Source organism: Hibiscus syriacus, unplaced genomic scaffold (assembly GCF_006381635.1).
Source record: "Hibiscus syriacus cultivar Baekdansim isolate YM2019G1 unplaced genomic scaffold, ASM638163v2 tig00110478_pilon, whole genome shotgun sequence".
NCBI lineage: Eukaryota > Viridiplantae > Streptophyta > Magnoliopsida > Malvales > Malvaceae > Hibiscus > Hibiscus syriacus.
Window position 1 is genome coordinate 13,636 of NW_024062755.1, and position 14,412 is coordinate 28,047.

Here is a 14,412-nt window from a genome sequence, read left to right on the forward strand (position 1 = left end):
ATTTTTAGTCTGTTTTACGAAGATTAATGGTTTTAACTAAGTTTTTTAACTTAATAATAGTAAACTTCATTTTAAATCTATTTTTTCCATCTTTCATTAAGGGATCCATGTGTTTTTTTTTTAATAGATTTAAGTTATTTTCTTACTTCATTGATGATTTTTTCCCATAAATTTATTTATAGAATTAATATTTTGTTCGTTTTTCTTTATTTTTGATGTATTATTTTACATCGTTATAAATAAATTTAAGAGAAAATTAATTTATATTACTATAAAAAAAACTAATAATATTTTTATTTCAAATATTTAAAACACCGAATAACAAATTAAGAGAAAAACTTACACCAATATAATAAATAAATTCATATTAAAATTTCAAAATAATTTAAAACAACCCATGATATTCTACCATTTTATAACCATCAAAATTTCCCCCTTCAAAAAATAGAATCCGCAGTTTTCACCGTCGTTTTGTCATCATCTCCCCTGTTGTTTTATTCCTCCCGAAAACCCTGATCGTGCCAAAATAATTAATAGTAGTAAAAATAAACCACGTGTTTTTAGATCAGAAGGGGCCGTTGGTTAGGCGGCGGCGACTCGAATAGCGTGATCGGACGGTTCCTTTCGATGTTTTTGACGGGCGATCTCCGAGATTGGTCGCCTGAACCAAACGGCGTCTCATCACGAGACAGGTCTTCATCGTTAAATCCAACGGGGATTACCACGGAGTATTGGAGAAAGGCCGAGGAAACGACGCAGGGGATCATAGCCCGTGTCCAGCCCACTGTTGTTTCAGAAGAGAGAAGAAAAGCGGTTATTGATTACGTTCAGAGATTAATTAGAAATTATCTTGGTTGCGAGGTCAGGTTATTGAACACTAATTAAGCTTTTAATTAGTTTAATATTATGCTAATATTTCATCATTTTTTTTTTCTGTCAATAGAATGCTAACATTGAAAAATCAGTAATCTAGGCGGAGATTACTACTGTATTTGATATATTTATTAGTACACGATTTTTAGAATGGAGTATAGCTTAAACTTAATTATTGTGTAGTTTGGAGTTACCTAAGAGAAAAATGATTAGTTTTTGTTGATAAAATTAAGGTTAAGAATGATGGTGGTTTGATGTTGATTTTCTTCCTTCAAGAATGCCTAATTCAGTTTAAAGTAATGTGGTTTCTGGCACACTGAAGCTTCAATGGTATCATTACTTTAGCACGTAGAAGGTGTGGTGTTTGTTATTGTTAAACCTCTGTCATTCCTAAGAGAAAGCTGTTGACAACGACTACTAATTGTTGTAGAATCGACCCGAGTGTAAATTGCAAACTCTCTATCATACGGATGAGGCTTCTGCCATGTCAATATAATCAATATTATATTTGTATGAATGCCATGTGTAGTTAATGTCTCATCTGTTGGTAATTAGATATGATATTGGCGCTATTCATGGCTTCCTTTGTGTATTCGACATTTGTGATTGATCAAACTCCAATCGTTTGCCTTAGGTGATCGATGGATGTCTAAAGCTTCAAGTTAGCAAAGCACTTCAACACATTTACCCTTAGCAGTTAAAATCAGTTTGGAAATTTGTCATTTAATGTTTGCAGCTGAAACAAACCTGGATGTTCATGACCGTGTAATGTATACGTTTTATTTCAGTAATGTTAGTAGTGACATATCGAGAATGGGTGACAGTATTCTACCTAAATGGTAAACACGGGTAATAAAGAAGAGAATACTTAAGATTTGAGCTACAGAATTTCTGAATTCTGATACAAGATACTTATTAGATCAAATAAGTACATTAGACCTGATAAAAATAATTTTCTTGTATACAGACTAATAGCAATCCAATCCATTTCATGAGTACAATATGGCGAATCAACCGACCAACAAAACTTCTTGTTCCAAATAACATATTGTTGTTTCTTTGAAACTTATAAATGTTGACTTATCTGGCTAACGTTGAACTTCGTAAAATGAAATGCTAGAATAATTGAAAAATGAGACTATTCAGGAATACACATCGAATTTCTGGTAGAACGCCCATGATAAAAAACTTATTTGATTGTTCCAGAGGAAATGAAACAAAAGATATGGTAGAGCTGGCAGTTAATGACGGTGTAATGTATGTTTTATTTCAGTAATATCTGTGGTGCCATATTTATATAATTTTTATAGCTATCAATTGTTTTGATAACGTGCGTAAAAGCATTCATTTTATTTTTTGATCAGCTTGTATGGATATTAATCATTTATCTTGTATTTATTACAGGTATTTCCATTTGGGTCTGTGCCCTTGAAGACCTATCTTCCTGATGGGGATATCGATTTAACAGCCTTTGGTGGCCTAAACTTTGAGGAGGTTCTGGCCAATGATGTCTGTTCTGTCCTTGAAAGAGAAGAGCATAACACTGCTGCTGAATTTGTGGTGAAGGATGTCCAATTAATCCGGGCTGAGGTTTTTGACTTTAACTGATATATCCTTATAGATCTTTGCTTAGTCAAATTATTTGTTTTCTGATGCGTAAGAGACTAACCTGTTAATTTCAGGTTCGTTTCATTCTTTATTCTTTTTGTTGATATTTACATCTAATTTAATTTTGTGTTTCCACATCTTGAGCATTTATTTTGGCTGCATTATTACTGGAAAACTGAGAAGGAAATGTCTTTGATGCATTATCATTTTTATTTTTTCATTTTGATGAATGTTATCCGAGGAAAAGCAAAATAACTAGTGATTTCCATTCTCTAACCAAAGATTCACCCACCCCATAGTGAAATCCTGTAAATAAAGCAAAAACAGCTCCCATAGGAAGTACATAATGGACACGTGCAACCATAAACTTTTATAAAGTTAATTAATCTTTGATTTTTTGATATTATTTTTAGTTTCTAGGCTTAGAGTTGAGTCTTCTTCTTTGTGCATTGTGATATTTTTCACGACCACTCATTCTATAATTATTGATTTTTGTGGTTTTTGTTGCCAAGTAATTATTTTCCTCCAAATAGAGATTCTTTGTTACAGTTTGTCAGGCTTGTTTTATTCGTCAAAATATGGACCGTGGTACACAACAATTTTGTCTTTGCTAACTGATCTTGCTGAAGCCTCTAAGCTTGCTACTGTTTTGTGGGTTGTTAGTGTTCTTCTTTATTATTTTTATACTCGGTAACTAATAAGGTGATTGGAGATACACCCCTACCTTGATTTACATTTAACTGTTTTGGAATGACCAAAGGAAAGATCTAATTGCGTACACTAGTACAATGTTTGTTCGGATCTTTGCCATTTTTTATGGAATTTAATCATTTCTTTATCAGATATTACATATTGGCTTGATAGATTCTTATGCTTTTCTTTTTTTTGATGGATTAAGGATTTCTATTTTTTTTTCCGTATCACGGAAAGGCAAAAATAATTTACTACAGAATTAAGAAAAGCAGATATTCCCATAAAAACAAATAAAAGATGCATCAGGGAGCTAACTCAAACATGGTCATTGTAACTTTATAGAAGCAAGATGTGGGTAAGCTAGAATATCCAATCAACTTAATCCCTCTTTGTAGTAAGAGTAACTGTGGAGAAATTGCTTCGCAATGAGTATGAACAACTTATCGGTTCATATGTTAGACTGTGGAGAGTAGCTGATTAATTTCGATACACAGATTATTATGCATCCATGGTCTTATCAGTATATTTTTTTTTATACATAGCAAGGATATTATTCCATGTTCTCTTTGCCATCCCAGATTTGACCGAATAGTGGATGTGAATGAGTATTCTGTACTCATTCAGTTTTCATGAGTATTATTTATGATGTTTTTTTATTGTAACAATTTACGGTTCAGAAATCATTAGTATCCTATGTAGTTGACCATCTTAAATTTTGTCTTCTCTGGTGGCAGGTTAAGCTTGTAAAGTGTCTAGTGCAGAATATTGTGGTGGATATCTCGTTCAATCAGTTAGGGGGGCTATGTACCTTGTGCTTTCTTGAGAAGGTAGGTTGCATCATCAAAATTTTGGAGTGAATGAAAGCTGTTTTCCTACACCTTAGCTCATCTGGAAACTGAAAGAAGTATCTGCATTGTTTAGCTGCCAGTATATATTGGAAACACTTTGATTCAGACTGACATGTCTATGTTTCTTGTGTTTGGATCTTTTGGTGCCTTTCTAGTGTTTAGGAAAAAAGTATGCATTATTTGCAATGATTGAGAAATTTGAAAGCTGAATATATTCTCTAAGATCCTTGAAACTTTACCATGTCAAGTAGGGAAACTTACCTCATAATTTCTCTAATGTCTAGACTCTGTTTAGCATAGTCGAGAAATAGGTTTCTGTTTACTTTCCCCTTCCTGATTTCATTTGCTTATGTTTGCTGATCTATGATATAATTTAGATATAGACTTAAGATCTCTGTCATTCTATAGTTCTATATGTTTGTATTTATATTTGTATTATACACACTGGGAGAGTTGGCATGGGTATGGGGGTAGTTAATTGGCTGTATCATATTGTGGTAATCAGAAATGCACCATTTATATAGGTATATATTAACATCCCTGATAACTTTACAGGTTGATCGTCTTATTGGAAAAGATCATCTATTTAAACGTAGTATTATACTGATCAAGGCTTGGTGCTACTATGAGAGCCGTATTCTTGGGGCTCATCACGGCTTGATTTCTACCTATGGTTTGGAAACTTTGGTGCTCTACATTTTCCATCTATTCCACTCATCCCTAGATGGCCCTTTGGTGGTGAGTACTGCAGGATTTTGGCACCATAAGTTAATTGATCTCACAACTTTAATTAGTTGAATATATTACAGGTTTTATACAAGTTTTTGGATTACTTCAGCAAATTTGATTGGGAGAAATACTGCATTAGTTTGAATGGTCCGATCCATATGTCCTTCCTGCCAGATATTGTGGGTAAGCAACATCAGTTTTCTTTAATGCCAAATCTTGTTTGTTGTACTCTAGACATGATTAAGGTGCTTATGTCTTTTATCTTATCTCATGCAGTTGAGACGCCTGAAAATGGTGCGGGAGATTTACTGCTTAGCAATGATTTTCTCAGGGAATGTGTGGAAGTGTTCTCAATTCCATCAAGGGGCTTTGAGACGAATTCACAGGCATTCCCTCAAAAGCATCTAAACATAGTGGATCCTTTAAGAGAAAACAATAATCTTGGTCGCAGTGTGAGCAAAGGTCGAATCATTTTTCCATTGGCAAATGCCACTATACTTTTCAATTGAACTTGCAACTTTCTTTGAGAATAGCAGAAATAGTTCTTTAGATATTGTAACTGGGGTATTTAGGCTATTCTTGTTTTTGTGGTGTTTAGTGATTCTCGAGCTGATTGAGAGGGATAAAAGTTCAATAATGATGTACCTTTTCCTCTGTAGGGAACTTTTACCGAATAAGAAGTGCTTTCACTTATGGGGCTCGGAAGCTAGGGAAGATACTTTCCCAGCCAGAAGAAAGCGTAGGAGATGAACTTCATAAATTTTTCTCAAACACTTTGGATAGGGATGGAAATGGGCAGAGGCCTGATGTTCAAGATCCTGCTCCATTGTTTGGATTCAGAGGATTTGGTGTGACATCATCAGTTTCAGGTACAGGGACAGGTACAAAGTCATGTCAAGAAGATCAAACCTTTTACGAATCAGAATCTTCAAATTCAAGTACCGTGACTGGGAATCATAGATCTGATGATGAGGGATCATTGCACAAAGTCAATAATGGTAATGTGTCTGGCAGTGAAACAAATTTCAGGGGAACCTTTAGCGAGCTGCATGCAAATTCTGTATGTGTTTCAGGAATTCGTCTTACAGGGGATGCTAAAGACCTGGCAACCCCCAAAATTCAAGGTCTTGTAATTTCAAATGATGCACATAAATCCCCTCCAAATTCAGAAGACAGTTTTTCCTTATCAGGTAATGTAAGTCTAAGGCATGCATCCCATCTCTATTTCTGTAACTCGTCTTTGGATAATGGAGAGATGAGATATGGGAATGGGGAACACAAACAGCCCGAAAACTCTGGCTCTACTGAAAAGAATGCGAGTTCTGGTATTCTTCCAGAGGAGATGGGTGCTAATGTACTTGGTGATCACAGTGTGAATCAGTTGGTTGCTAGTCAAGGGGTTCAGTCCCCTGCTGGACGGACAAACCAGCGATTGATCTCAAATTCTGCTTGGTCATCTGACGATCTATATCCTGGACGTTCTGGTTATCCAGCTCCTAGTAGTAGTGCTGGAAGTCGGGATGTTTTGAGCTCATTGTCTGATCTTTGTGGGGATTATGATGCAAACATGCGCAGTTTGAGTTATGGCCAGTGGTGCTATGATTGTGTCCTTAGTGCATCTGTTCCTCCGATTGGTTCACCTTTGGTTTCTCAGTTCCAGAGCACAAACTCATGGGATGTAGTACGCAAGTCGGTGCAGTTCAGGCAAAATGCCATTTCCCAATGAATTCTAATGGCATTGTCCCACGACAAGCCTACTATCCTATGAACCCACCAGTTTTACATGGTTCTGGCTTTGGAATGGAAGATATACCAAAGCCTCGAGGAACTGGGACATACTTCCCCAATCCCAGCACGGTACACTCAAAATTTAGTCTGGTGCAGAGTTGCAGCACCATGGTGTTAGTTTGCTGTTGTTTGTTATTATTATTATCATCTCTTGTTAAATTCTGGTTGAGCCTTGTTGTCTCGATTTGGTTTTTCATGCTTAAATCATTTTGCAGAAGTATTACAAGGATAGGTCCTTGACCCCAAGGGGAAGGAACCCAGCACCAGCAAGATCTCCTCGCAACAATGGCATCGCCATTACACCCCCAGAGCCAAATTCACCAGAGAGATGGAGCCGTGAGCTGGCACAAATACAGACCGTGAATCAGGGTTTTGGAAAATCAGGGACTTCTGAACTCCGACACTCTGGATCTGAAAAAGTATTATCCCCTAATGCCAATGGCTCATTGCATCAGCCAGATAGGCTTGTAGAATTTGGGTCAATTGCTGCCTTACCTTTGGTGCCAGCCTCTACAGAAAGTACTCGGCAGCATAATCCAGGTTATCCTGATGCTCAAAACTTGACTGCTAGTTGGCAACAATTAGGAAATCAAAGGCTAAAATCAGCTGCGATCATGGATCAGGACAGGTTCAAGAATTCATTGTTTAATCTGAAATTTTTACTTATCTGGGTAAATACGATGTATGCTATACTCTGACTCTGACCTTTTTTTTCTTTCCACTTCTAACACGCAGGATACTTGTACAATCATTCCATTTAAAAAACGAAGAAGATTTCCCGCCTTTATCCATTTGAAAACAGCGAAGAGAGAAGGATCGATCTGAATTTATACAGTTGAAAAGGTTGGAAGAATAGTGACAGTAAATGCCAACAAAGTCGTGCCACTCAGCCTGTTTGAATGTGGTTGTTTGATAGCTATTCCAAAGCCATGTATGGAATTTGATTAGTTTTGTGTGGTTCGAAGATGTATATGTACATTTTGACTAATTTATTTCCCCTTAATCGTCTTCGTAGCTGTACTTTTAAGGTGAGTTATTCATGTATAGGATTATGGAATTATGCCTTGGTTTTTCGCTTTGTTGTTTTCCTCAGGTTTTGATACCTTGGCTCCTGGTTTTTGCCAAAAAAAAGTATAGACAGATATTGCCCATTGCTGATTGTTGATGTAACTTTTACTTCAAAATAGACCCTCTCTCGGCCTGATTTTGAAATTTAATTCTATTTACCTTCTGTTTATCTGAAAAATAAGCTAAATGGTTTGCAAGAATAACTACGATCTCTCAAGTAAAGTTGTGGAAATAGCCTGGATTATGCTCAGCGTCGATTACTCCATGCTTTTTTAGTTATTGTTTGCTTTTTTTTTGTATGAAAATCATGAAGGGAAGTCCTGGATCATGTAATTCCTATTCTATATGCCTTGTTCTTGAATCTTATATATATACTCGTATACTTGTCGTTTTGAAGATGGAATTATTACACAAAGTCCAACAACTTTTGATGCTGTCCTCTGTTTCTCTTTAAAGACACGTGTTGGAGGACGTGTTGATGTTGATAAATCTCAGCTTGGATACGTTGAAACCGATCCTTCAGGTCGATACATTGAAAGATTCCTTCATTTTCCCGAGAAAATTTGGAGAGAATGGTTTTTTATGTTAATATCTTAGATCATGCAATTTGTTTTGTATATATATAACTAATGGTTTTTTCAATTTCCCCTAGAAAATCATCTGTACAAGAGAATCTGTATCCAGTTCAGAGAGATTCTGGGTCAAGGAGCAATGATGACAGTGTACAAGGCATTTGATGAGGTCCTTGGAATGGAGGTGGCATGGAATTGAGTTAAGGTCACCGTGTCTTCTGTCGGCAGATCAAATTGCAACGACATTTCTCCGAAGTTCATCTCCTCAAGAACCTCAACCAGGGTTCCAACCTGCTGTTCTATGCGTCATGGATTGAAATTGACGGAAGAACAATCAAATTGGTCACCCAGATGTTAAAATGTCTGCACATTTGTATATCACATTACGAACACCGGAAATTATGGCACCAGAAGGACTACAATGAGCTCGTAGATGTATAGTCCTTTGGCATGTTTGTATTAGCAATACTTACTTTGGAGTATCCTTATAGTGAATGCTCGAATCCAATTTCAAATACACAAGAAAGTGACTGGAGAGTTTTTTCAGTTCTTTAATTTCAGTAAGTTTGACCACTGAACTCTCCAGGGAAGTCGCCAGAGGCATTATACAGGATCCAAGATGAAGAAGCTAGGAGGTTCATTGGTAAATGTCTCGACCAATTGGCTGTTCAGGAGCTCTTGATTGATCCGTTTTTGGCCTTTGATGACATTTTTTTGGGTCAATAACTAGAACGATGGGCCTTCAATGAAGGCTGATCCAATGACTACTAATATGTCAATAACTAGAACGATGGGCCCTGCAGATGACATGTTTTGGGGTCAAAGTGCAGATTAAGACAAGGAAGGTAGTGTAGCATAACCAGAGACGAATTACATTAGGACTAGAGGGGGCCCATTTGGGGATATTATTCTAAGACCTTTCCAAGTTTATAAAAGTTTTATTTATTTCCCTTGGAATATTTAAGAAAAATGTGTTGTTCTCTTAAGATTAATATCGAACTAATCGAAATCCATTTTTACTTGGGTTTATTCCATGTTCGAAACATCTATTTTCCCTTCGACGTAGTAAATGACACCGCGACCAATGTTTGTCTTGGAGACGGTGAAATTATTGGTGATTGTTGATATAATAGATGAGGAGATATACTCTTATCCCGTTTGGAAGGACCGGGGATCATCTCAAGTCCATCAGCACAACTTCAAATACGAAGTAGAAGATGACGATGATCATAACGAAACCCGCCATCTGTTCTGCGTTGCATCCTATAGTTCTTCGTCCCAAGTCTCAGTCCCGGCGCTCCTTTCGTCATATGAAGCATGGATTTCTTACCAAAAATCGTAACTTCTGGTTGCAGCGTATTCAGCAACGACGATGCAAGCTCAAGTTGCTCCATGAACTTGTTCCAAGACTCTAGCATGAACTACAAGACGGCTTCGATTCGAGTATTAGACGAGGCGAGCATCCCTGCATTCCGAAGACCCTCAAATCAGCAAGATTTTGTCCATCAAAGTTCTTACAGCTACAAACTATGCGACGCACGACTCGATTCATGGAAATCTTCAAACTTAAATGGCTAACGAAAATTATTAGTAATGAATCTTAAATTATAGTTTACATTAAATAAGAATCATTTTGAATATTTAATTCAATTTTTTTTTCATGAGAGCAATTTGCCAGTCCAATATAAATTCAATTAACAAATCATATTATTTCCCAAAAAAATAATTCGAAAAAGAAAAAGGGTTTAAAATTAACCCATGATCGCACACTTTCTACCTTTTTACAACCATCACCCTCCAAAAAATGGAATCCACGGTTTTCACCGTCGTTTTATCCCCCCGAAAGCCCTGATCTTGCACAAGTAATTAATAATAAAAAATAAAAACCCCGTGTTTTTAGATCAGAAGGGGCCGCTGGGTTAGGGCGGCGGCGACTGGAAGAACGTGCTCGGACATTCCGTACATCTGTTTGCAATTTGACGTGTGTGATACGAGAAGAACATAACACTGCTGCTGCTGAATTTGTGGTGAAGGATGTCCGATTAATTCGGGCTGCGATTTTTGACTTTAACTGATATATCCTTATAGATCTTTGTGATAAGAGAATAGGAGGGGTAAAATTATGTTTTTTTCTGATGCGTAAAGGAGTAACCTGTAAACTTCAGGTTCATTTCATTCTTTATTCTTTTTGCTGAAATTTACATCTATTTTCATTTTGAGTTTCCCCATCTTGAGCATTTATTTTAGCTGCATTATTACTGGAAAACTGAGAAGGAAACGACTTTGATGCATTAACATTTGTATCTTTTTCATTTTTTGATGGATGTTATTTAAGGAAAAGCAAAATAACTAGTGATTTCCATTCTCTAACCAAAGATTTTACCCATCTCGTAGCGAAATCCTGTAAATAAAGCAAAAGCAGCTCCCATAGAAAGTACATAACGGACACGTGCAACAATAAACTTTTATAAAGTTCTTTAGTCTTTGATTTTTTGATACTATTTTTAGTTTCTAAGCTTAGAGTTCAGTCTTCTTCTTTGTGCATTGTGATATTTTTCACAAACATTCATTATATCATTATTGGATTCTTTGTTAAAGCTTGTCAGGCTGATTTTATTTGTCAAAATATGGACCGTGGTACATATTAATTTTGTCTTTGCCAACTGATCTTTCTGAAGCCTCTAAGTTAGCAACTACTTTGTGGTTGTTAAGTCTGAACTTAACAACCTGACCCTGGGGGTCATAAATGACGTATTGAAGAAGCAAGGTGTGGGTTGTGGGTAAGCTAGAATATCCAATCAACTTAATCGGTTAATCCCTCTTTGTGGTAAGGGTAGCGGCGAAGAAATTGCTTCGCAATGAGTATGAAAAATTTATCGCTGGCCTTATCAAAATATTTTGTTTTTTTCTTCTTTTTTTACATGGCAAGGATTCAACTGCATTTTTTTTGCCTTCCCATATTTGATGAGAATGAATAGTGGATGTGAATGAATATTCTGTATTCTTCCATTATATGAAATCCTCCTCATGAGTGTTATTTAAGATGATTTTTTATAACAATTTAGGATTCAGAAATCATTTTTTTTCATACGTAGTTGGCCATCTTAAAATTTGGCCTCTCTGGTGACAGGTTAGGCTTGTAAAGTGTCTAGTGCAGAACATTGTGGTGGATATCTCATTCATTCAGTTATGGGGCTATGTACCTTGTGCTTTCTTGAGCAGGTAGGTTGCATCATTAAAATTTGACTCTGAATGAAAGCTGCTTTCATACAACTTATTTCATCTGGAAATAGAAAGAAAGATCTGCACTGTTTAGCTGCCAGTATATATTGGAAATGTTCCTGATGTAGACACGTCTTATGTTTCTTGGATTTGGATCTTTTGGTGCCTTTCTTGTGTTTAGGACAAAAAGATGCATCCTTTGCATTGATTGAGAAACTTGGGAGCTGAATATATTCTTCTAAGATCTTTGAAACTTTACTATGTCAAGTAGGAAAACTTACCTGATAGTTTCTCTAATGCCTAAATTTTATATAGCATCATCAATAAATAGGTTTCTGTTTACTTTCCCTAGTTATTGGCAGTGACATCTCTCTCTCTGGCTCATGCGCATTAAATAGATGACAATACTTCTTTCCCTTTCCCGATTTCATTTGCTAATGTTTCCCAATTTATGCTATAATTGAGATATAGACTTAAGGTGTCTGTTATTCTATAGTTTTATGTGTTTATATTTTATACATACTGAGAAAGCTGGCATGGGTATGGGTGTGACTAATTGGCTATATCATTTTTGGGGTAGCCGGAGATGCAGCCTTTATATATACGTGTGTGTGTGTGTATATTAACATCCCTGATAACGTTACAGGTTGATCGTCTTATTGGAAAAGATCATCTATTTAAACGTAAAATTATACTGATTAAGGCTTGGTGCTACTATGAGAGTCGTTTTCTTGGGGCTCATCACGGTTTGATTTCTACCTATGGTTTGGAAACTTTGGTGCTCTACATTTTCCATCTATTCCACTCATCCCTAGATGGCCCTTTGGCGGTGAGTACTGCAGGATTTTTGCACCATAAGCTGATTGATCTCACAACTTTAATTAGTTGAATATATTACAGGTTTTATACAAGTTTTTGGATTACTTTAGCAAATTTGATTGGGAAAAATACTGCATCAGTTTGAATGGTCCAATCCATTTGTCCTCCCTGCCAGATATTGTGGTTAAGCAACAACATTTTTCTTTCGTGCCAAATCTTGTTTGTCCTATTCTAATACATGATTAAGATGCTTTTGTCTTTTATCTATCTCATGCAGTTGAAAATGCCGTAGTCTGACATTTTTCTCTTTCGGCTTCCAACACGCAGGACACTTGTACAATCATTCCATTTAAAAAACGAAGATTTCCCACTTTATCCATTTGAAAAAAGCAAAGAGAAAAGGATGGATCTTAGTTTATAGACAGTAAATGGTAACAAAGTGGAGCAGGTGCTTTAGCTTGTGTGAATATGGCTGCTTGATAGCCATTCCAAGGCTATTTCATCTACTTTTTCTTTTATACTGAGTTATTGATTTATAGGATTATGGATCGATGCCTTTGGTGTTTTCCTCAAGTTTTCATATCTCAGCCACTGTATATATATATATATTGGCGAAAACAAAGTATAGACACACAGATACTGTCAATTGCCTAATTCTTCATGTATCACAAAACGGTCTCTCTTTTTAAAATTCCCTTCTCCGGTTGTCCTTTTAATTCAGCTCTGGCTGATCATGTCGTAATCTGATTTACTGGTTTTTTAATCAATTAATTCAAATCAAGTTTTACTAATAAAATTCAATTTTCTCTTTTTATAACATCTCATTCTATTATACTTTTGTGGCAAATGATTAAGACAAGACAAGAAATATTTAGAAATGTTGACAAATTTCTTATTATTACAACACTTGATGCCTAATGGCCACGTTTGGATATATTGGTCAGCCTCTACACTTTACTTACTAAATTTTAATTGATTAAATAATCCTTGAAGATGTCACAACCGTCTTTCGGTTGGGCCCCAGAATTGGGTTTCGACTTGAAAAATGTGGATTGGAGTCGCCACGATCATTTATTTAAAACAAATGGGTTGATCGGATACCCTATTTCTTACCTGATCTGCGTCTTTCCAAATATGTGTCGGGTTCGGGAGTCGGTTACGGTCAAGGAAGGATTAACACCCTTGAACCGTCATTTCGGTACTACGTAATTTCCAGTTGTCTTTTATTAAGAAAATTGCAAATTAAATTAAAAGGTAAAATTTGATCCGAATTACTTACCCTTAATGAGTTTACGGAAATACCCTTAAAAATAAGATTTTAAAAGAAAATAATAATAATAAAAAAAGTAACAAAACTAAAGAGTAAACCAAAGAAATAAATGAAACCAATAATAATAAACATAAAATAATTGGATGAAAAAAAATGAAATTGAATAAAATAAAATAAATGAAGATAAAATATATATACAAAAAGAATAAAAAATGTAAAGTGTTTTTTTTTTAAAAAAATAATAATAAGAGCAAAGAAACTAAAAATATAATGAAAATAAATAAATAGTATAAATAAAATAATAAAAAATATATATATAAAAATATAAAAATATATGTATAATATAATAAAATACTAAATAGTAATAATAATAATAATAATAATAATAATAAATAAATGAAAAATAAATATACATATAATATTAACTAAAAAATAGTAATCATAGAAATATAAAATAAAATAAAGTAAGAATATATATATATATAACGTTAGGAAAATATAGTAAAAAAATATAGTAAATAAGTAAACATAGATAAAAAAATAATAATATAATATATATATATATATATATATAATAGGAAAATAATATAATATAACGCAAAGAAAAATAAAAAAATTATAACAAATAAATAAATAAAATATAATTAAATATATACATATAAATAATAAAGGTTAAATTAAAATAAAAAATGAATTAGGGGTCAAAATTAAAAGCCAATCGAAGAAAAAAACGACAAAACACGTGGATCCACACGACCCGTTTATAAAAATCCGAATAGTTTTTCAAAAACACAAGCCTCGGGGACTAGATCTACAAAGATAGATCTCGAAAACGCCCCCGTTCATCGGCCAAAAACACTTCTCTCAGTTTTCTTTCGAAATCAAAACACAGCAAGGGTAAGGAAAAATAACATGCGAAGGT

At 35.0% G+C, this 14,412-nt stretch overlaps 1 protein-coding gene and 1 pseudogene across 1 annotated transcript; both read left to right on the forward strand.

Annotated features, from left to right (window-relative positions):
* Positions 1-513: 513 nt before the first annotated feature.
* On the forward strand, positions 514-7,671 carry LOC120128248. The gene is made up of 9 exons (XM_039145967.1): positions 514-861; positions 2,278-2,463; positions 3,909-4,001; positions 4,578-4,760; positions 4,832-4,934; positions 5,028-5,213; positions 5,411-6,608; positions 6,755-7,167; positions 7,275-7,671. Exons 1-7 carry the CDS (start codon positions 628-630, stop codon positions 6,475-6,477), a joined length of 2,052 nt encoding a protein of 683 aa, XP_039001898.1. The 5' UTR covers positions 514-627; the 3' UTR covers positions 6,478-6,608; positions 6,755-7,167; positions 7,275-7,671.
* Positions 7,672-9,148: 1,477 nt separating this feature from the next.
* LOC120128327 lies at positions 9,149-11,629 on the forward strand (annotated as a pseudogene).
* The last annotated feature ends 2,783 nt before the right edge of the window (positions 11,630-14,412 follow it).